Below are 24371 nucleotides of genomic sequence, written 5' to 3'. Positions count from 1 at the left end.
TTTTTCCCTTGAAAATTAATTAGGGGTGCCTATTTGTACAGAGGGAGGTTACGATCAATTATTTGTTTTTGAGAGAGGTTGCAATAATTTAAGTAAGACGACTTAAAATTTGATTTCATTTTAGAAAATCATACTCCTTTCTGATGTCATTGAACATCCTCATGTAATGCTGTGGTATGATCTTCGTTCCCCTGCCTTCTGTAGATGAGCAGAGGGATGTAAATCTTACACATCGCTGATCTGGAGGGCGAGAGAGGCTGGAATAAGTTTCTAGCAGGGCTCTGTGGTCCCCCAGGATCGCCAAACCCATTCCACAGGTTATTCCTCAGTTTTCCAAGAACAGTTTCAGGAGCAAGACTAGGCAGACCTTTCATGTCACAGAGTTCTTACAGTTTAAAGAACATTTTAATTGAGACAGTTTTTGACAGTTGTTTATTCTACCTCTCCTTTTCCCTTGCTGTTCTTCCCTTCCCAGCTTTCTGTGCTCTCTTATGCTTCCTTGCTCTCTTCCCCTTTCCACTTTAATTTCCATCCTTTTCCTTTTTTTCAGAACCTTATCTCCTAAACTAACCGTGTTTTCTGAAAGTTTTGGAACGAGAACAATGTTTCCAGACAGCACATTGTTCTCACTTCTTGTATGCTCTGCCCTGCCCATGATGCTGCGATAGCTGTGTGACGAAAGGAGACAGGCTTTTACACGTAATTTGAAAAGCTTTTATGTTCCCAAATAACAGAATAGAAAAAAGAAAAACAACAAGAACAAAAAAAGTTACTGTTACACAGTGGTATCTGTAAAATAATGCTGGGTTATCTAAAGAAGGATGTTAGTTTACAATTTCACTATTTCAATCTTGATTTTTTTTTAATCTTTGCCTAAAAATCTTAATTATTGATAGCTGGTTTATTAGTGCCATGGCAGAAATAATCAGGTGGTCTGTCATTGTCTCTTTCTATGACTCTTAGCGAAATAGTCACTGGGGATCAGAGGAGGCATTGCAAGCTACGTATCTCGTGTGTTGGGTGTAGTCCAGCTGTGTTGAGTCTGACAGTTACTCGTTCCAGGAGCTCCGTGGATCAATAGCACTGCAGCACTTAAAACATTTCAGTCCGAGGGAGACTTTATTCAATAAAGTCCACTCGCTGCAGCATTACGTAGTGTTGGGCAGCTTCCAGCACGTGAATCAGCCCTTGGCACGGCGTCTTCGTTATTAAGTAAAGATGGGGAATATCCAATGCAGAGTGGCCGCTTATATCGCCCTAAATGCGAGGTTTGGAAGTTTGCTCTTCAAACCACTGCGCGGGCTCTTCCCGTCACAGACTCAGTTGGGCAATTTTTTGTAATGAGCTGGTGCATTTGGGGGATGGCCTTCTCTCTATACATAATTTATGGGGTAATATTGTGCTCACATGTTTAAGCAATTCAGCCCCTCTTCAGCCGAATCGGGTGCAAGAGATGAGTGTGCAGCAAGCACAGATTTTCATAATTCATGGCAGTCTTTCACCTCTTTCCCTAGCCTGTGATAAAAGCAGTGTGTTTTTACACAAATAAAGATAACTTCCCTTCTAGTAGGGCAGAGGAGGGTTCAAAGCATAGCTGAAAGTCGGCAGTTCTTGGTGCGTACGGAGGGGAGAGGGCAAAAAGCTGGGCGGCGTTTGAGCCTTGCCATGGAGGAGCAAAGCGAGTGAGCTTCGGCATGTGGCCGCGTTGTGCTTGTATTCCTCCTGAATCCCGTCTGTGTGTCCCAGGAAGCTGTGGTGACTTGTGTCACTGGTCCCAGGAGAGGCTCCCAGCCTGGTCCTCGCTGCTCAGCCCGCCCTCGATGCTGTGGAGGAGCGGTTGGCCGTCCTCGTGCCCTGTCCCTGGATGGATCGGTTTGTTCTGACCCGTATGGGCGTCAACGCACACACAGGGGCAGGTATCTGCACCGCAGGCAAACCATGGAGTTAATTAGTTCAGATCTGCTGAAATGATCTGAAAAAGCGCCTGGAACACTTTGTTCAATCAGGTCAGAAGATGCTAAGAGCCCTTTTTTGTGTGTGCGCATGTGAAACGTTCATTGCAGAGCTGAGCCTGAATTCGGTTTGCTAATCCATGATAATTTCCTTTTATCAATGCTTTTTAATATAAAGAAAACCTTTTTTAATTAAAATGCTAACTCATCTATAAATTACATGACAATGAAGTGGTAACAGAGAGAATGCAATAGAATTAGGATGCTCAGTAGGCTGAAGTGGAAAACAATGCTAATAGAGATAAAATGATTACTCGGGAAGAATAAACGCACGCTGCTGGTTCTTTGTTGTGTTTTTATTTGGTAGTAGATTGGATTCTTGACACTGTTCACGGAGAGCAACAGAATTGATCCCAGGACTCATTGCAGCCGTGAAAAAAGGATGAGCCATCAGCAGCTCCTGGTACCCGAAGTGTTTTTTGGGTGCAAGAGGAAGGTGTTGGCAGCAGGCGGTGAGAGCGGCTGCATTGGGCAGTTCTCCCCTACCACTTACTCCAGCCCCAGCCCCCTGCTCCTCGGAGCTGACTTCCCCGGGTGCCCCACAGAGACTTGGTGTCTCCCAGTCTGAGCAGTATCACGGGAGGTTTCTGTTTCCCAGGTGGGCATCCTTTCAGGATACTCTGATTTTTTAGAGACTCCTATCGTGTCCATCTTCAGCCTGCTCGACTGCAGCCTCTAATAAAGTGTTTTGCCTGGTGTTAGTTTAAAAGTGCTCTACTACAGTTCTGTGCTGGTTGTAAATAAGTTTGCTTATGTGTGCTTTTTCATTTTTATTAGAAGAGCAGTTTCAAACATTTTTCCAAAAACAAGTATACAATTTTTAAATTGATTTACAGCAGCAGGCTCATGTCTGCTTTAAAGACTGATCTTCAGACGTCAGTGACAGTATTGTACTTACAGTGTCCTTGTGGATATTAAGGAGAATTAGCGTGAAAACAGAAGGAAATAATTTCTATCTTCTCCCCTCTGGAAGGTAGACCACCTGCTGCAGAAAGTGTCATAAATGAGCCATCTAATTAAACATTCTGAATGCTTACCCTGGTAATTGTTTTGCATTCCGTGGTTAATTCCTATCCTAGAAGTACCATTGCTTTCCTTCAAGAGGAAAAATTCCCGTCAAAGTCGAATGAGAATTTGATTTGCACTGAAGGAAGGCTTTTCAGCTTTGCTCTACTGACTTGGGTACCGGTGGGGATTAATTGCACTGAGAACTGCAGGAACCGGCCCCGAAAATGTGCAGTATTTGTTTTAAATAACTTCCCTAGCTATTTACGTTGGAGTTCCTACACCAGTAGTAGCAAGTCTGGTCCCATATGACACCAGTGCTATGTTTGTCGTTGAGTCCTTGGGCATAGGATGGGCCCATGGAAGGTCCATACAGAGGCTGCTCTCCTCTGCTCCCGGACACGAACATACGTTGGAGCCTGGCTGACCCAAGTGAAGGTTTTTGCAACTGAGCTACTTGTCATTGGGAAGTGTTTCTGAATTAGATGTGCATTTTGCAGTTCTGGAAGGACATCATTAGTAACTGCTGAGCCCTTCACTTAATTTGTAAATACTTACGCTGCTCCCTGCTCAAAACATCCTTTGTGTGACCAGGAAAACTGCTTCGATACTCTTTAATGCCCAGGCTCAGTCTATTTCTTACAGCAAATCTTATGGAAATAAGAGACCTAATGGACAGAGGCAGGTGTAGCATACTTCGAATAGTTTTTCCATGCTTCTGTTAGGATTTACCCTACGTGCTAAATGTTAATCCTGTGACTTTGATCACAAGGTTTCACTGTGGTCATGGGAGCACGTTCAGGACATAGGCAAAGTGCATGTCACTTTGACAAAAAAGATCAATATTCTCCTTTAACACTTGGCTAAAAATGGCAAAACAGGTTTCTGAGATGATGGCGTTGCCATTTGCTATTTCTTCCAGTAGAAAAGTAATGCCCAAATCTGAGTCTGCTAGGGTAGTCTTCCTTTGGACTGAAGACGGGAGCGCTCAACTCTTCTGTGGGGAAATCCTCCGTTGTGTAATCAGGTTACATATGAGTGAGGGCTTTTTTTTTGTCTTTTTAAGGTTAAGAATATCTGAAATGAAAGAAACTAGTGTGCTGTGGCTTTTTCCTGATACGCGGTTACCCTGAGAAGATTTTATTGACTGGAGCCTTTTAAACTCAGCTTGGTTTTGAGTCATATTGACACAGCACATCTTGTCTGCCAGTACCATGCATTTTCAAGACTTAAGTCACCGTTTTTAGGGAATAAAAACATAAGTACCGTAAATTGCCCTGTACGACTAAAGAAGTAGTACGGTGAGAATTGATCACTTTGATAATAATAGGTTCCTCATTATCCTGGAAAGAAAAATTGGTGGATCAGCTTGTAGGGTTCATGAGCTGATGGCTTGTGCTGACCTAGGTCAGGTGTTGGCTCAAGGCAGGAATTAATGGGGTGAATGCTGGGAGATGAGGGCAGCCCCTTGGTGAGGAGCACCCAGAGCAGATGCAGACGTGGGACGTGGGCGAGTTCCTTCTTGTGGATGGACCGGAGCTGCTGGGCTGCGAGCAGAGGTGCAGGAGGGTGGGCTTCCACGGCAGGAAAGGTGAAGCTTTAATTATTTACTAGGGATTACTACAAAAGACCAATCTTGAATCAACTGTATCTTAAAAGATGTACTTAAACTGAATAATTACAGCATCGCCTTGCTTTCAGTGTTAAGCTTTTATGTACTGTTTTCCTGTTCTTCAGGATAAACACCCCAAGCATGCAGATTGTGCATCTTTGGAAGCCTTCAGCTCATTTGTCTTCAGGTCCACGCAGAAATCAGTGTAGCTGGCATCGCCAGCCCTTCCCGTGTTTTTATATTTTTTCCTTCTTCTTTGGGTTAGTAACTCAAGTTTAGAGCAAAACCTTCTGGTGACAACCCCATTGCAGTCATTAACGTTTTGGCCTATGAGAACCACGTACATTGGTTATTTTGGTATTTGTTTTGAGTTGAGCGTTGCTCAAGCATCACATCAGATGGTCTGCAGTTCTAGTGTTAGCCAGAAACAATAAAGAAAGAAAAGATGAGCTATTTCCAATTTATGTGATAAAAATGACAGTAACTGGGGCCGTGATAAAACGACTGAAACAAACTTATCTGTTAGGATAATTACAAACGAAACACCAGTAAATTGGTCTGTGCAGAATTATTATTCCCAACAACTTTCGTGCCATAGTCATAATCTTCCCACTATTGATGTGTTTTCATTACATTGGTATCTGCTACAAGATCATCACAGTGAATAATTTTTCCACTGGCATTGGCCGATTTGCAAGCTGATAGGGTTTTTGTGTGTGCGTGCGTTTGTTATTTATGGGTTTGGTTTTAATCACTGGGCTGGTGGCGGTGAGCTGCGGGTTGCTTGTGCGAGCCAGGCTGGGCTGAGCAACCCTGCTCCTGCCTCCAGCACCCTGCAGCCTCGGCGCCTTCGGTGCTGCAATGGAGGCATGGGCTGGAGGCCACAGGGGGCTGCGAGCCCCCCTTATCTCCACCAGGCACTCGCATTCCTGCTGCCTGGCACGGCTCGTCTTACACCGGTCCCTGCGGAGTCTGGAGGGGAGCATGCTTTAAATATACCTAATGTTCACGCCGTGTTTTCTCGTGCAAAGTGATAGCGCGGTGCCTCTTTTCGCGTCGTGTCGGGTCACCTGGGAGAGATGCTTAGGGTAAGGGGAGCCAGGAGGGTTGTTCAGCACCTATTTTGGTACAGGGAGTGGGATCTGATACATTTTGGTACAGGGAGTGGGATCTTGATATATTCAGCCTCATACGGACTTCTGTTGACAAACCACACCATCACCTCTGTCTTCTTTTCCCCACTCTCTTTTTAAGAATTGCCCCAGTTGCTCAGGTACTGGCTCAGCAGGCGAGAGCAGGCGAGCTGTGCGCAGGCTTGCCGCTGCCCCATCGTCAGGATTGCTGATCCTTTTCCAGCTGCAGGGGACTGTTGGCTGTGTGCAGTCTCCTTAAAAGCCAGAGATTTATTGCTGCCTCAGAGGTCTTCACTTGACCTGTTGAGCTTTTATTGCAGGAGATGCATGAGAACAAACGTCCCCCCATCCTTAGGTTCAGATCCCAAATTTAATTTTCAGGACAGAGAACTATAAATATAAATTATGTAAATCGAGGCTATTATACTGAGAACCGCAGAGGCATGAAGCATACTGACCCATGATACAGTTTTTAGATCAGCTTTTCAAATTAGCCTTTCACTTTAATGGGCATGTGAGTTTAACTTTGAAATGCAATACAATAATCTCTGCATATAACTTATTCCCCAGTTCTATTTCCCTGGTCTGGCAGGAATATCTGTTTAAAAACTTAGTAATAAAGGCATTCTGGAAGTTGTTATTTTATTACAAAAGGTGCATTGAGCTTTCTTTCAGAATTCAGACCGTCCAAACATGCAGAAAAATCACATTTCTCTAGCACTAGTGCTCAATGCTGGTTTGTTACAGACAGACTTTTACCTTTTCCCTGCTCTTTCTTTAGTTCTCTTGAATCTTTTCTGGATTTGCAAGGATAAAAGTGAAGCACTTGGGTTTTGTGTTCTTGGGCAGCATTAGTTGTAGTCCGATCACTCACGCTGAATACCAAATCTGTTTGGTCAGACATTCAGGATGTTTCAAAATTGAAATTTTTTGTTCAGAGGAAACAATTACCGAAGCCAAATTTTGTGTATTCATTTTAGATATTTATAGTTAAATATCTGAAACCCTAATGGGCTCTGTTACCTCTCTGTGATCTTAGCCCTTCTGTAGTTGCTGAATGCAGGCCCATTTGCTTCCTATAAAAAATTTATTAAACAAAGTAGGAAAGAAAAAAGGAAGCGTTTAAGAGTATCAAGAACGTGCCTCGATACTCGCACGCTTTAAAGACTGTGCAGTTTGAAAGTTTTAGCAAGAGCCATCTCCTTTGTAAAGAATGCAGATAATTTTTTTCTGGCAAAAAAAAAAAAAAAAGGGTAACCTGATATGAGTCTGACAGTGTCGTTTAGTTAAGTGCTTCCATCTGTTGCTTGCTATTTCCCTTACTCATGACCTCTCTTTCTTTCTCCCCCCTCCTTCTCCTTAGCCCCTTTGAGGAAGGCAAAGTTTGTTGAGAGCCCTCGAATCCCAGAATCTGAGCTTGGCTCACCAACACTTTCTTCAGCCCAGAAACTGGACGTTGATGCATACTGCCCTGGTAAGCCGCATGCGAAGGGTCTGTGTTGCGAGGGAGAGCCGGCACTTCCAGTCCAGGAGGCTTTTAAATGGAATATGGCTCCTTTTTGTAGCTGCTTGATTGGACCTGCCCCAGCCCAATTTTGGTGACTTGGAAACCCGAATAAGTGTTAGTTTCTAAGTGATGCCCATTTTTGTTTGGTGCTTGTGGTTGTGTGCTCGTTCCAGGCTAGCCTCGTGGCCACTCTTAGAATAATGTAGAAGGTCTAGAGAGTTGGTTTTAAGTAGATAAAAATGATCCAATAAACATACTACTTTAAATTTCATTTTTAATGATGGTTTTCAGAGAGGTTGGGATAAAAACACATTTCAGAGATATCGTTCTATCAACTGATGTGAAATGGTGTAACCTTGTTTACCTACGTGCAAAAAATACTGCTTTTCTATTTTTTTAAGGAGTAGCTTCCAATTTACGTATCCTGTAGTATTTGTTCTTAAAAGCATACATCTTGGTGGAGGCCTCTGGAGAGCGCTGGTCGAAACATAAATAGAAGTGGGTCGTGGCTCTCCCTGGCTTAACCCCGTGTTTGTCTGGCTGCTCGGGCAGGCAGTTGCGTAAATATCATCAAGCCCAGACAGACCTCATGCAGATGTGCGAATGCCGTTAAATCTTTATTTGGCTGTGTCTTGCTGCGAGCTCGGTATCAAATCCCAAATTCTTCCTGGCTTGGCAAAGTGGTGGGGGAGGCTGGGAGGCTGGGGCAGAGGTGTCACACCTGGAGGAGGCCGTGCCCAGCGCTCTCAGAGCAATGGGAAGAGTTGTTTTTTTGTTTGTTTGTTTGTTTGTTTGTTTTTGCTGAATTCTGCCATTTCCTCCACAGGCTTTCACTAGTTTATGAACTAAAGGGACTCGTGTTTTGCCGTGGATAGAGGAAAAGGATGTCAAGTGTTTTGAGATGGAATTATAAATCCGTGAAATGTTCCTTTTTGGTCTGTAGCTGTGGTAGAGGAGATTGCATGAATAAATGGTTCTCTGAAATCAGGGTATCACTTATGTCTGTGCATGGTGAGTCTGAAGAGTATTAGTATTCACAGTTGGAGGAATTAATTGAATGGTGTCCAATTTTTGAGTGCAGGCTTTCTTTAATGTGTTTTGTTTGAAAGAGGGGGTATCTTAGAAAAAAGGCAGTCCCTGTGCTTGGAAATACCACCTTTGAGGCCAGAGTTGCTGTGAAAAGCTCTCTTTCTTTTCCAATGACCATGAATTACAATTACAATTTTGCTGTTGCAGCCCTTTCTTCTTTTAACTGAATAGCTTCAACTGTCATGTTTATAATCGTTAATAATTATAAACTTACTATGATTGCATCCACAGAGAATTATAATTGAATTGTAAATTTGGCTTAAAAGCATAAATTCCACATTGCCCTATCTCGTCGTACGTCTTGCAGACGTGTGTGTGTGTGTGTGTGTGCCTCTCCTCCTGCCCCCAGCTTCATTTGCCAGCATGGTTTGAAGGTGCAGGCATCCTCCCGAAGCCCACAGCCCAGCAGCAGGTGGTGACAGTGGCATCTGCTTTTTTTTTTTTGCCTTTTGATCTCCTCCTCTTTCTGACAGCATCGTGATCTTAAAGGAAAAGTGGAGTTTCCTAGTGCCTTGAAGCGTCATTAAAGAAACATGAAGCATCATTAAGAAAAAAAGAAGAGAGCAAGAGAGCGACTTGCCGCAGTAGGTGCTGGTGAGCAGCACGGACTTGGAGCAAAGGCAGAAATTTGGGCTTCCAGGAGGTTCTGCAAGGTCTGGTTGCAGGAGTGGCTGTGCAGAGCCTGGCCCCGCAGTGCCTGTGTGCTTGGCACTGAGCAGTGAAGCCGGCATTTGTTGAGGTCCAGAGGCTGCAGTTTCTGAAGAGCCACACCAGGCTGATGTTAGCGGCAACCGGCAGGTGAAGAGGGAAGAGAGGAGCCCACTGGGGAAGGATTTCTGAAGCTGTTCATGGAGAGGAGGAGGTTGGTGGGATGCACGGGTTTCCTCTTGCAGTCCTGCAGTTCATTCCTTCTTTGCCATGCCCAGCGAGGAACCTGTGAGCAGTAACTCCGTGCAGATTGGCCCTTTGCTGTGGAACAAACGGAAGGGAGCTCAGGGGATGAGACCCTCGAAGGAGGCAAGCAGCTGGGAAGGAGTCTTGTGTAAAGAAGGAAAGAAGGAACAAAAATCTGGATGACCCTGTGAGGACTTTGAGCACTGGCACAGCATCCAACTCCCGATGGGAAGGGATGAATCCCACTCGGGACTGTGGTGAAGCCAACAGGCTCTGCTTGTAATCGGCTTTCCAAGGAATTACAGCTCCTTTCTTCAAAGCTAGTCGTGCTGCAACCTTCTTCTGAGGGGTGTGTGCCCAGTGAAGGATGTTAGCAGGCAGTGCTAAATGCTGAGTGTCTCCAGGAAAAAGAAGTTGGAGGAATGATGCTCGAAGTTAAGACAAGAAAAAAAATAAAGTTGGAGATATGCTAGAGCCTAGCAATTGAGTGGAGGTGGAGTGGTTGTAAAGTGATCCCTGACAAGTAATGTAATTAATTATACACTTAAAGGCAGTTTAAAACACTAAATAGCAATGAAGAGAGAACATTATCTACTCTGCATATAGAAATGATTATTTCAATTTGAGATGCCTAGAGATGAAATTTTGCTCAATGCTAAAATGTTTATTTTAAGGCTCGAGGCACATTTCAGCACATTTCGGGGAGGTGGTTTCCTCAGCAACCATTGTTCCACCGCTTGGCCTCTCCTGCTGCTGCGGGGAATTATTTCTTTTGACATGTTGCAGTGTGAATCAGTGTACGAGATGATGCACGTTAGAGATTCAACACTCAAGGAAGGAGAGAGAATAATCAAGTGGCTGGTATTTTTGAGAGAACTTCTAGTAGGAAGGACATAGTAAAGATTTAAGCTTGTCACACGAGTTTTTAGAAAGCCATATTCTTTGGTGTGCCCAAAGAAGGCAATTCGATTCTGTAAGATGGATTTAATCTATTTACGTGAAAGCAGAAATTGCCCCACATCTTACAGTTGTTTGGTTTAAGATGATGACAAAAAACTCTACTGTGGCTTTCAGAAACACATTTCTCTCAATTACATTTCTGTAACTGCTTGTGCAATCACGGCAGTCATTTAGAGTTGAACCCTGCCCTTTTTGACGTGGGGTAGATGAGGTGGAGAAGTTGTTGCTTGTTTCTTGACTTAGCGTTGACTCTGTAAGGAGAGCCTGAGAGGTGGTGGATCCGTCCTCCCTCCCTGTTCCTGCTCAGATGTGGCAGCACCTTTGGGCAGAGCAGCTCCCATTTTCCTTCTTGTCAAACGTAGCGACGGTGGCACCACGCTCACAGCCATCACCTCTCTGCAGGCAGGACAATGTGGCAGAGCAGGAGCTGACCTTCAAACCTCTGTTACTCAGCAGTTCAGAACTTTTTTGTGATGGTCTGGTGATTCACGATTTAGTCTGTAATATTTTTATCGCATCTCACTCTGTAGAGGTGGCACAAGCAGGGAATGATGCACTGGCTACTTGGTTCTGCTTCGCTCTTCATCACAGGGCATTTTTCTTTGTGCTGCTTTTTGTTTTAACCATAGCATCTAAAACACGTGCGTGTTTTGACTTACAAGCGCTCAGGAAACCTATTGGAAGCAGTCTGAGATGGATGGTGCTTTCAGGTAATTGCTTTTTCTCTTAGATCCACATTTGCAGTTGCATTTCATGTGATTTATTACCTTGTCATTATGTTTCAAAGGCTAAGTATGTTATGACATTATCTTCTACTATGATTAAATTCTTCTTTGGAAATTTTGGGACACAAAACTGTCTGGTCAGTGGGTGTCTGCTTATTCCAGGCAAAGCTGGCAGGCATCTGCTTCCTTTCCTAAGGGAGTTAGGTACCACCACGGCGCTGCTGCCATCGCAGCGCTGTTGTTTCTGTTCATCTCGTCGCTCCTTTTTCTCCCTCTTTGGTTAAAGTATCTCTGGAGTTGACGTCTACTTGCTTCCACTTCTTTCTTTTCACCGTGTAAAGATGTCTAGTTTTCATTTTACGCGAACCACGTGCTTCTCTTAAACACCACCAGGACATATTTCAGGTGTCAGAGAAAGCCCCTCAACAGGGAATGGGTGAGGCAGAGCTGCGCTCGCATTTCTTGTGGTGAAAAGGCAATAAGCCAAAAAGAAAACCCCCAAACAAAAAGTCAGCCGGCAGGATCCTTGTCCAACCTTGGTCATATTAGGCAGTGCTGGGCTGGGAGGAAGGCCGGGGAATAATCAAACAAACCGTGGCCTGACAAATGGTTTTACTGTTGAGTCTTGGGGCTGGCCCAGCATTCTCAGGCCCACTGACCTGAAGGGAATGGGAAATCGTTGCGATCGGCCGTAGTTGCAGCAGAACGATGGCAATTCCCTGCGTCGGTTGCTATGGGAGCCATCGACTTCTCTGTGCTTCTTCTGGGAGCACAGTGCTGTTCAGAGATGGAAACGGCCTCAAAATAAACCCGGCTGCGATCCTGAGTCTGTGATAAGAATAGCGACGGCATGGTTAGGGTTCGAGGTGTGTCTCCTTGGGATCAGCCCCAGGGCGCTCGCCGTTACCTACAGATGGGCCTAGAGGGGCCTTCAGGCATGTAGGAGGCAGCAGCTTTGGGAAGAGGCCTGAGGTTGCACCTTGGGGTTTGTGGAGCCAGCCTTCTCGTCAAGGGGGCTCAAGAGTAGAGCTGGACATAACAGGAATTCCATATACTATCCCCGTATGTTTTAACTGTTCACTGTGTTCAGATAACACGGTGTTCCTGAAGCTTCCTGATGTGAAATGCAAACCATCAGCTTCCCCTTACAGCCTCAGATTTTCTTTCAGCTATCTGGGGAAAAAAAAAAAGGGGGGGAGAAAATGGCTTTAGGAGGTCCAAAATCTATTCCTGTGAAGAACTGTCCAACTTTAGAGTATCGCAGTGACTGCCAAAGCACCTTATCTACAAGGTGCTTGAAGTGTGTTTCACATCAGCTGCTCCAGCAGCGGAGTTCCCTGCAGCTCAGCACCTTGGGCTGTGCCTGTCTGGATGGATCCTGGAGTCAAACAAGTTGTTTCGCCTCGTCAGACAGGAGTGCTTCCCTTCCCTTCCTCTACTGGGAAATGATAACTTCTTTGTGCTAACACTTAGGCTTAGTGAGTATTTGTAGCTTTCTGTCTTGCCAGTAAGTAAATATGTACGCAAGCAAATTGGCCCTGTTGACTTTGAAGCCTTCGGCGATGGGCCTACAAGGATGTGTGTAAAAGCCTCGTCGATTTCACATCTGAGTAGACGTGACACTTAATATCACACTTTGCAGTAAGCAGGGAGCATCGGAGACCTTCCCCGTACTGTGAACATAACCTTTGCGTTGCTGATGGAGAAAGTCAAGGGCAGGCTCCGCATAGAACGAGCGACTCCCTGCAGGGGAATTTCCTTTTCTAGTATATTATTTCTTAAAACAAGGAACAAGGGCAGCCTGCACCGATGCTCCCAAATACCACAGCTCGGGCGGTATGGCTGTGAACCTGTGATGGCCTGCGAAGCAGAGACATCCAAGTTGTGTGGATTAGTTGAGAACGAGTCATGTCAGGAGGCTGTCGGGTGTCTTCAGCGGTGTGGGCCACTCAGTTTTGCTCCAGCGTTGTGGCCCAATGGCCATCCACGCTGCTGAGCTGTCTTTGGGTGTGGAGCATCGTGCTGTCACTGCAAGCAAAACTGAGGATTCGATAAACTCGGATTGTTCTGGTGGGTGATGTAGACGGGATGAGGTCAGGTCTTGAAGCCTCAACCCGACGTGGGCCTCCACACTGGCCCAGCAGTCCTCGCATGCTCAAATGCCCTCTTATCTGCACATGGCTCCATCTTCAGCTCCGTGGTTGGCCTGACACACACAGCTATAAAACAAAATTAGCTCTTACGGATGGGACAAAGGCGCAGCTAATAATGACATATGTCCTTGTATATTTCAGGAGGCTCACTGGACCTTATAATGAGGGAGAACTTCTTCAGAATTTCAGCCTAAAGTAAGGTACAAAAGGTACAAAGTATCCTGCCTCAAACCAAAAAATCAGTCATATTCAGAGGTTGGAGTGGAATTTTTTTTGCAGTGTAGGTAACAGGTAATGCAGGTCTCCACACTTCTCTTCTGCTTAATCTCTTTTGGACTATTTTCTACGCTTGGCCATCACAGGGATCTGTTGCCTGTATCATCCTACTGGAAACGTGAGCTGGTTGCCCAGATCCTGCTTTAGGATCGCAGTTTTGCTGACAGCAGGTACGACGTGCCTTCTGAACCTCCAGCAGGGTGCTGCTCGCTTGCTGCTGAAGACGCGGTTGTTGTCACTGCCCTCGTGAAGTGTCACAGGAGGCTGCTCGCACTCTCACTTCTATAATTATCAGCCGTATCCAAACCAAAATCTTTATCCCCAGACTGTCCTTTCTTGGGCAGAAAAGACCCGCCGATACTTGCAGTTTTGGGAAGGCACAACGTGTCAATTTAGATTTATGAAGCCATTTCAACTTTTGTTCATCTTGTGGTAATTTTGTTTCCACTCCGCATCTGTCAAACTGAATTAAATGCACACTGCCATGTGTTCGGTGTTCGCCACGAGGGCAGTGTCTGCAAGTCCCAGGGCAGTGGCGGCCCTGACCTGTCTGTGACCGTGCTGTCCTGTGTCTTCAGGGCTCCCGCCTGCAATCTGTCGGTGTCGTTACACAACCCTAATCCTTCATCTTAGCTCCTGGAGCTGCCCTCAGGAGTTATTCAGGCTGTGGTTAATTTGGAGTTAGCCTTAACCTTTGGAGTTTATGCCTGTCATAAGTGGAAATACTGGGACCCTGAGAGGAAGAAGGAAGGAAATAATGGTAGGTGGGCTTCTTGGTCATGGCTTTGTTGACTAGTCGTCCCTTTTCCTTCTGACTTGGATATTTCTTCCCAAATACTCTGCAGTCTAGAGGAAGCAATCAATAATTCTACTCTCTTTGTTTCTGATGCCAGTTTTGAGGCAATATTAGTTTGTTTCAACTTTTGTGGAGGCAAAAAGTGAATATTTGTTTTACCAGCTCCAAAGATAATAGGAGGATAGATGCATTTGTGGAAAACTGCTCAATCCTTGTAAGAGCTTGGTTCCCATGTCTTAATGGTTGTATGAATCCGATGGATGCTTTCTTTTTCCCTTAACCAAAAGGCACTTGAACATCAGGGATGCTATGGAGAGCTTCTCATAAGGGAAAATATGCAGTGCTCTGAAAGCCACACCATTACTTCTGCTCTCTTACCAGTTGCCTTGACTTCCTGTCACTCTTCGGGACTGCAGAACAAGGACTTCTTTATTCTTTTCCAGTGCGAATATTGTTCCCCTTGCTGTAATTTGTTTTGATCATCAGTATTCTCCCCATCCTATCTGTTCCTTTCTCTTGGTCAGCACAGCTGCACTTTTGTGCTGAAGAAAGGAGATCAATTTGCTCATAACCTCCCGCACTGCAGCCTGCAGGTGGATTGCCTACTGTATTAAGCAGACTTTTGGACATTTGATGTTGCTAATTATTTGAACTTCTAATCGTTTGAAAGATAATTACTTTGAATCCAAACATGAAAAATTTGGGCCAGTTGCCAGCTGGAAAGGGCAGATAACTCACAGCCTTCCTGGAAAGCAATGATTATACCACCACATCTTCAAGGCCCTCCAGAGGTCTGTCACTTACCGCAGGCTCCAAAATTGTTGTCTTTGGTCTGAAATTGCAGCAGTCTTCCTCAAACTCCTCTATTTGTTCCTGAGCTTCCTGCTGGGTTCTCTTCTCGGCACCTGTTTTGGTTGCCCGACGGGAGGAGATGCAGCAATGTGCGAGGTTACCTGGGTGCTGTCGTTCTGCCTTCCCCTGTTTGCTAACTTCAGCGTTGGACTTCCACCCAAACGACCTGTGTAAAATTGCAGCTCTTGCCCTGTGTAACTTAACTTGCTGTGAGGATGGCTGGTGGATCGGATTCTGAGTTGTGTAAGGCCTTCATTGATACGGCTTACGCTTCAGAGAAACTACAAGTATTAAATGGATCTCATCAGAATGGGCAACGGGGTCTTCCTGCTCTATTAGGTACTGAAGGGATGTTGATTAGCAGAGGCCCTGGATATTGGTTGTGTTTGAAAATAACACCAAAAAGCATGGAAAATTCTCTGTTGCATTTGCAGTTGTTACTGAAATCACCTAGTTTTGTGGAAATCCATGTGAGTCCAGGAAGCAACAGAGGTGCTTGTTGCAGTAACGAATACAGAACTGTATGGTCAGCTCATTTTGATAACTCACAGTTTACAATTCTGCCAACCTGAGTAAGTATTAATAAGTCACAATCATCCAATAATGCTTTTATACTTGATGCTCTAATAGCTGGTGATGGTAGATTATTAATCTCTGTCACAGCTTCCATACCCAAACCGCACTTTTGAAATCCCAGGAATCTAATGGCAGTAGGTTTGGGAGACTGCTGTTTATGCTCTAAAGGCTAAGGTCACGATTTGGTCTGATTAGCCTTGAATAACATTTATTCTGGAAAAGTGCTAATATATCAGCTGTAGGAAAAAGAAGGCCTTGGTGCTGCCTGTGTCTCCCCTTACTCTGTTACAAACCCACAACCTCCCATTTAACAGCAGTCAATGGCTACAGCATCTCTCCTTGATGTAACTAAAGTTGCAGCTCCCTGTACACTGTTTGTGTTTTGACCAGGCAGAGCTACCTCACAAGAAGAAAGGACACTTGTAAAAGTCCTTTTCTGCAAATTCTTTCTCCCCAAGGAGTCAAATGCTGGGACCACGGCTGGATGCGACAGAACGGATTCTCAGTGGCCTCTGCCGCCATTGCAGCAGCCGAGGGCAGAAATAAGCATGGTTTTGCAGGTGAACACCTAGATCGATTTTATGCAGTAGCAGCAATGTGTTCAGCACACACAAGTACACTTCTGAAAGTTCCCTGCCACCCTGCTTGTGCCACCTGCATGCGAGGCGCTGCTGGCCCCCGCGCAGGGACGCTTCCCGTGCAGGCGGCGGTGTTGTGCTGGGAGCTGTGCGTCTCCTCCATCCCTGCCAGAGCTGGGCAGTTCCCCAAATGGCAGGAGAAGAGGATTTGTCCAGGCTTCTGCTGGAGCTGTGTGTAGTCCAGTTAACTGTTGGCACCATTAGCTTATTTGTGCTTCATCCCCAAAATACAGCTTCTTACCAAAGCTGCCAGATAGCAAAGCCGGCTAATGCTGTTCGTTTTCTTCCCAGCAGTGGTGTGTAACGTGTTCGTGAGGTTTGTGTCAGATTTACCACGTGAAAAACTGTAAGAGAAGAGAATACGAGAGGTTTAGGGAAGCAGTTGCTGAGATTCAAAAAATATTTTGGGTGGATTACGAGAAACATGCCTGATGTAGCAAAATAAATACACAAAATAATATTTGAGTATGTTGCTCAGATTTTATCAAACATAATATTCAAAGGGAGTGGCTGTTCTTTTTTGATTGTGAATCTTAAAAAGGAAAAGCAAAAAAGCAAACAAAAACCCCCAACCAACCTGGAACATCTCCCTATCGATAGGAGTATAAGAGCTCATCCCCAAACCTGGCTGGAATAAAAGGTCATCTCAGAGAACTAAAAGCTAAATAGCAAATAACCGTATTTAGGAGTCAAGGCCTTTCTTCAGACAGTGCTTGATGGGAGGGTCTGTGTTCGGAGATGGGAGAGCAGAGCCACGTTTAGGATCAGGTGACGTGCCCAAGATAATATGCCAAAACCGTAAGGGAAGGGATAATTGCATCTCTGCTTTGCATCAGCAGAGGGCTTGCTGCCTCTGACATTTTGTCCTTGCTGCTTTAAAGAGCTCAGGAACCTGTTCAGGGATCTAAATGTAATCTTGCTTTTAGGAAATGTTCCGTATACCCAGGATCCCATTTATGGTAATTGTGGCCTTTTTAAAGGGATGTTTAGTGATTGATTGAGTGTCCTCTTATTTCCTCCGTTCTCTGTTCTTCAGGAGGTAAATGGGAGCTGAAATCCAAGAAAATTCACCCCCAAATAGGAGTACAGAGGGTTTTTTTTCAAATCTAGAGCATGAATTACATTGAAATAGATTTGATGATAGTATTGAAATTGCATTTGTTGCCTGTCTGTGGCTCAGTATGGCTTCTGATTAAAAAAAATAACTGTCGTTCTGGCAGTGTGCTTGAAGGAACACGCAAGGACATCCACAGCAGTGGGGAGAATGGGTTAGGAAGCAGTTTTTGTACGTGGTGCAGAGGAGAATTTCTCATTTGAATTTTTCAGAGCAAACATCTGTGGAACTTGTGTAAGGTGTGGAAGTAAGGTGAGAACTTTTGCAGCGAAGGAGAAAGGCAACTTGTTACGGGAAGGCTGGCAGCAAGCAGCAAGCCCCTGAAGCTGCAGAGCCGGAGCACGGCCCGGAGCAGTGCACAGAGGCTGCGGGTTGAGGCAGAGCTGCACTTGGAGCACTTTTCTACTTCAAAGGCAGTTTTTTTGGCCAGCCGGAGGTCACAGCTGAAGAGCAAGATAAATTTATAGTCCTAATTACAGAGTTATCGATTCCAGCGAAGATTTCGGTTGCCTGTTTGCTCTGTTGCATTGCAACTTCTGATGAACCAGCACAGAGGGGCAGACAGACTTCGCCTGCCGCCCGGCTGGGTACAATTTCAGTCGGTGGGAATATTTCCAATTGCTCTCTCAGAAATAACACTAAGTCTGAAAAGAGCAGCAGCACGAAAATATGCATTAAAGCAATGCATCTGATGCAGTCTTCATCCCTTATTGGTTACATTTTAAAAAATCTCTTCTTGATGTAAGCAAGAGTAATGAAAAAACCTTTCCATTAATACCGAGATTAGGGGAATATGCAGAAATGGTCAAGGGCATTTGCCAAATATAGCTCAAGTATATCCAGAATAACTTAAAGCAGATGTACATAATAATGGGACAGATTTGGGTCACATGGAGAAAGAGAAGTCTTTGGATAAAACTCTATGGTTATGTAATTGAAGATCAAAATCATAAATGGCATCATTTATTTCTGGAAGTCTATAGGTGCTCAGTCTTTGCATGCAACTGTTCTATTTTTTTCCTCACTAATTTGAGGATTTTTGATTAAGACAAATCATTCATATTCAGGCAAATTCTGTGATGGGTGCCACTAGGCGAACTGTTACCCAGTGCTTCTCGTTAGACACTCGCTGAAGTAGATTTCAGACGTAATCTCAATTATATTCAGTCTCCTTTTGAAATGAAAAGTGTAACCATTACAGCAAAACCGTTCTGTGGAGCAAAGACATTGTTAGTTTCTTGCAAGGGTGCTACCCTCTGTCATTCATCTGAAAGATTAGACGATGGTAGCTATCAAACAAGGCACAGAATTGCAAAATATATCATAAAGAAATTTCATTTGGTTTTAAGAAATTGCAGCTGAAATGTGTGGCAGATTTCATTATAGGAATTGAAAGAACTAAACAGAAACAGTATTTTAGAATGATAATGTTCAAAGCCGTGCATTTTGAATGCTTTCTTGAAAAGAGCAAACCTAATACACTGTGCTTACGAGATTATAAATTTGATTTCCAAGGAAATGTTGTGAACATTTATGAACACTTATGAACTCCCCCTGGAGAGAAAAAAACAACAAAAAAACCACCCTAACAAGAAGCAGGCCGAACGCCCCTGCTTTTGCCAGGAACGCCTCCCTTGATCAGCTCTGGCCGGGGTGGTAGCAGGACCATTTCTGAAAGAAAACGCAGGCGTGCGCGTGGCTCTCGGTGGCCTCTGGGCCGTGGGTGGCTCCCTGACCTGGCACCCTTTTCTGGGATAAAGCTAAAACCTCAGATTTTGGTAGACGGGGTTTTTCTTACATAACCGAGAGACCAGCCTGCTGCATTAGGAGAGGACTGGGCTCGAGCCCTCCAACAATACCAGAAGTGTACATAGGGAGCTGCCAGGATCCGTGCCATTGCTTCTGAAGGGTCTAAATCAGGCAGGTTCTGTGGTGGATCGCAGAGGTCCTCAGACGTAGTTGAGTTGGGTCAAATTGTTTGAAAGGAAGAATTAGAGGTGTTAAATTCCTTGACAAGCTCAGGTTATAAAGTTTTCAGTTTTTGTAGTTCAGTAAAATAATTTATTAACTTAAAGGGATGGCAGAAGTAGCTGGAGAGGATGGAGATGTGCACTTCTGAGGTTTGGTAGAACTCTGGAAGCTGAATTATTAAAGAAAAAAAGCTGTGCGTGCGCCTTAGGTACCTATGCTCTTTTTGAAGCTTCTAAATCATTGAGGGCTGGGTTTAATTATTTATTATTGTTAATTGCTTGGCTGTAATAGTTGAAAATGGTTCTCACGCTGTCAAAGCAGTTAAGAGCCCTTTGCCAGACGTGTCCCCGATGGATGCTCGGTCTCCTTGTACAGCCTCAGCTCCTTCTCTGCCCTTTCCCTCGATGCCCTGGGGGCCCTTGGTGACCTTGCTGCTGCAGCCATCGATCGCGGAGCCTGGTGCTCCATCCTCGGCCTCCCTGGCCTCTGCTGCCCTGACCTCGCCCCCGGCCTCCATGAGGGTCGACGCTGCTCAGCCCAGCGACCTTCCAGAGCCCTCATCTAATGAGCCCGCTGTTCGTCTCCTGGCCCGTCTGATCCTCTTCTGGCATCCCTTTCAGTATAATGCAATCCAGAAGTAAAATAAATAATAGTTTAATAAGTATACACACACACACATATATATAGACATACAAAAATAATATAAATAAATAAATCATAGCGTGCTCTTCATGGGCTAGAGATGACGAAAGCCATAGCTTCCATTCTCATTTCTTGTTTCTTTTACTTTGTTTTCCGGTCTCAGAGTAATTAAGCCACAATTATGTCGGATTTTCAATCTTTTCTCCATTACTGTGAAGTCCGGACTTAGCAGCGTAGTAGGGAGAACTGGTACGCATACAGAAGTCTGTGTGGCTGGTACTGGTTTGCGATTTTTCCCCTTCCCTGTGGCTTTATTGGTAAGGAATTGGAAGTTTTTGCTGGATTGATTTAATATTTTTTTCTGTTCTTTTCCACTTCTGAATCGCTCTGTGAATTCAGCAGTGTTAAGACTGCAGCACTGTGATTTATGGTTTTCAGCATTCTTCCAAGCCAGGAGATAAAAATGCCAGATAGCCTAAACACGTGTAGTATTTTAATCTAAAAGGACAAACTGTTTCACATCTCTGTGTAGGAGCCTTTATTTATTTCTGTCATATAATGCTGCCGTTACCTGTCTCTTCTGAAGATTAAGGATTAAGAGAAAGCAGTCTCCTTCAGTCTGTTTTTTTTTTTTTGTTGCTTTACTGGAAATTGGATTGCCTATTTCATGTGGCCTTCTGAATATTCTTCCTTTGCTTTCTGTTTTGAAGATATCTTTTATTTATGGAAAGGTCACTACGAAAGAATCTGAATGTCTTATTTTTGAGTTCATTTATTTTTGCAGTGTAAAGTAAGGCAGTTTGCTTACATTTTTCTTCCCCAAAACAATCCCCGTGCTGTTTGGACAAATTACCTCTCCTTCCAACTAGGCTACAGCTTTTGAGACTAATCTATCTTGGAGCTGAGGGTGTTCATGGATTTTTATTTATGTTATTAGAAATAAGCAATTCACTGCAGTGTGTTTGTGCTCTGTGGGCTGCATCTGTGATTAAAGTCCTTGGACTAGAGGCACACATCAGTAAATCTGTCTTGGTTTTGACTCTGATTTCAGTACCTGAAATGCTTACTCCAAGTTTGGAGCACTTGTTTTAAAATTACCCATGACAAAATCCAAGTGGGTAAAAGTTGCTCTATTAAGTTCCAGGCTGCAGAGGGAAATCATTTTTACTAAGATTCTGGAAAATCATTTATCATGTGGGGATCTGGTAATGCAACAGTGTGTGCAAAGACAACGTAATCAGGCGGAATTTCATGTCCAGCTAAACTTGAATACAGGTGAGGAGGCTCAGTTTAGCCAAGCACGTGCCGGTCGCGCTGGGTCCCCCCACCTTGGACCCACGGCCAGCTCAGTGCAGCTGGGCTGAGCAAGAAAAACCTCTTGCTTAAAACCAAACAAGACGTAAACGACTCAACCAGCTAACCGAAGATGTCAGCTGTCATAAAAATGCAAGTTTTGCCGTCTGATGGCCGCTGAGAGACCAGCGGGGGCCCAGGCAGGTAGGCAGAGGCGGCTGAGGAGCGCAGCAGCAGCCCAGCTCGCCCCATGCCCAGCAAGAAAGCCTTCCATTTGTTATTTGTGTGTGTATGTGTATATATCTACGTGTATATACATGAATACCCACTTTCTGTTGAACAAGGACACAAAGCTGCAGTCCCTTGAACTCCTTTGAACACTTCGGCACATCCAGTGAAGCAGGGAGTTAAGATTTTTTACTTGTTTAAAATTCCTGGCGCTGAGCATTTTAGGAAGGCTTTTAACATGACTTAATGTTTAAGCAGAAGCGTGCGACTTGATGTAGCCCAACGCAGCGGCCCTAGACCTCGAACCACACTGTGATCTCTCGAATCCGCTCCCTGATTGCCTTCAGGTTTGTGTGTGTATAGCTGAGCACCTCGCTTCTGGGTACTGAGACGCTCGTGGTCGCGTATTGGAGCTGACTGTAGGGCTTGGTTTGAGCTGCTGCGGTTCATTACAGCAGTACAGTGTCAGAAGAGCTAAAAATACCGTGGGCCAATTCTGCTCTCGACTGTGCACTCAGATTTCCCCAGTGAGGTCGGGGAACCGAATGCGCTCAAGTGTGCCTAAAATGTGGCTGCAGCATTAGCTGGATAGCGCGCGGTGCGGGGAAGAAGTTATGCCCTCTCTTTGAACTTGGAGAGCGAGTTTTAGCTCTTACTGTCAACTTTGCAAGGTAGCTTACAGCTTCTTTCCATAATACCCATTCACAGGCCTCTTGGAGCTGCTCTGTCTCTTCTTTGACACTCAATTAAACGACTGCACTTATTTTTAAAGACATAAAACCAAAAGGCATAATAATCCAGTACAGTGGTGCTTTGCTCAAGTTCAAAGTTATCTGCACTTTGAAAGCCACATTATAATAAAATAATTGATAGTTCTACACTAAATGGGATGCTCTCAGAGCTCAGCTCCTTCAGCTGCTGCTCTCCTGTCTTGTGTCTGGCCAGGGAATTAGGGCTGCAGTCACGTCTGCTACCTCTGCATGACGCTGCACCTTCTTGTGCAGGGACCTGGGATGAGCTTATAATTTTATTTTAGAAGTAAAAGACAGCTTGTGCCCCTTGGAGATACTTTAGGGATGGTGCGGACACGGTTAAACCCAGCCTCGCAGGAGCAAGTTGCACTGTTTGTTTTGAGAGCGGTTCCTGACGCTGAGCAGAATTTGGCTGGCTCTGCCCAGCCCGCCCTGATGTAGTCTGTAAATAAATCGCTCTCAAGTCTGAAATAACACATTGCAAACTGAAGACTTCAGTCCTGCCTGCTTGCTGGCCTGCTGGACATGTTCCCTGCAAGTGGCCTGGCCTGGCACGAGCCTGCACGGCGCGTCCTTGGCAAGCAGCGCAGGTCGGCCGCCTCTTCGTGAGCACCATTCCAGAAACTTGGTTTTCTTCATAAGTTTCGCAGAATCACAGAATGGAAGTATGGTTGAGGTTGGAAGGGACCTCTGGAGATAACCTGGTCCAACCCCCTGCCAAGCAGGGTCCCCTAGAGCATGCTGCACAGGATCCCAGCTGTGGCTTAGATGCAGGAACCTGTACTGAGTACTTTTCCCCATGCATTGCCACAGTGGTCGTATGTAAAAGACTGTACAGTCGGCTCTTTCCTAGTTTTAAACCAGTGCGAGTAACTGAAGGAAATTGGAGGTTGCACCAGGGCCTGCACAGAGCAGAAGGAAGTGCTCAGATGCGTGCAGCGCTACTCTGACCTTTTACTTTCTGAGGAGTAAAAGTGGTTTGAGGATCGTTAATGTGCTCTGAAACCAGCATGGGGAATGCACAAGAAACTTTTAGTAATTACGAACTAAGCCATATCCTACATGTAGATATCTAGGATAAATTCCAAAGTCGACTTTTTTTTTTAAAAAGCAAAAATAACCTTGGAAATCAGAGTCTGTATACTTTTCATTTTACGTAAATGTGTCTGTTCTGAATTTGACTCCCCGGGATGGTAAATGCCCACAGATTGAATGTGGGTGGTCAGCAGTTCAGAAAAATTGGGCCATCCATCTAAATTTGTCTCTATCTTAAATCTATCCTATTCACGTCAGTGTTGTATAAAGCAGTACAATAGGGATTCAATAACTTAGAAGACAACTTCTATTATCATACTACATAATCCACTTTCATAACAGTGAAGTCACCGTTTAAGGACTGCTTCAGATGCTGATCTGCCAAAGCTGGCAGCGCTTCTGAATGCCGACTTTGTTGCGTGAGATGCTCCAGGGTTTCTAATGTGGAGTAGTGCGGGTGAGACACCAAGAAATTCTGTAAGCTTCTGTGAGATGTACATTTGGAGGCTAAATGGGAATTTCTGGAAGCAGCTGGCTTAAATTTACTGAGGTCTTGTACATATCCCAGATTCTGTGATTTGTGGTTTTCAGTTACAGTTATCAAAAAGTTATATTTAAAGCAACATCTTTTTGCTGTAGCTCCAGGCTGAGTGCTGGAGCACCCCCGAGCCAGGACAGAGCTGGGAAGCGGAGATCGGCTCTTTTCCAGATTGTACATTATCAGATGAATAATTAACTGTAGACTAATTGCAGATCCTAATTAGTCTTCTACAACTGCGCTAAACACAGTATTGCTTCAGTGTAACGTGGAAAGAACTTGACCTTCAGGCTTTAATGATAACACTGCTGCCGGCGCAAGCAGCAAGGAACTTGACTTTCAGAACCTGACTTACCGTGGGATGCTACGGATCAAAAAACCTCCAACATTTTTTGACAGAGAAACTTCAGGAAAAAATCATCCGGAATTTTGTTTTTTGACTTATTTTTTGTACGTGATGGGGATTTGGCAGGTGGACTTTGCGTTGTGTTGTAGCCCATCCTGTGGCTGCACAAGGCGGGTTGGTCTGTGGAACCCCGTGCTTTCCACGTAACCTTGAGCATGTCAGAG

At 44.7% G+C, this 24371-nt stretch overlaps 1 protein-coding gene across 1 annotated transcript in view; it reads left to right on the top strand.

The window, feature by feature from the left end:
* TANC2 (tetratricopeptide repeat, ankyrin repeat and coiled-coil containing 2) overlaps positions 1–24371 on the top strand; it is a 244554-nt gene that overhangs the window by 114273 nt on the left and 105910 nt on the right. The window contains exon 8 of the mRNA XM_050715451.1: positions 7126–7236. Within this exon, the coding sequence (XP_050571408.1) occupies positions 7126–7236 (111 nt within the window). The remainder of the gene's footprint in view (positions 1–7125; positions 7237–24371) is intronic.

This window comes from Cygnus atratus, chromosome 25 (assembly GCF_013377495.2).
Source record: "Cygnus atratus isolate AKBS03 ecotype Queensland, Australia chromosome 25, CAtr_DNAZoo_HiC_assembly, whole genome shotgun sequence".
NCBI classification, from domain to species: Eukaryota; Metazoa; Chordata; class Aves; order Anseriformes; family Anatidae; genus Cygnus; species Cygnus atratus.
Note: the sequence above shows the minus strand (reverse complement) of the source record. Positions and strands in the feature narration are given on the sequence as shown.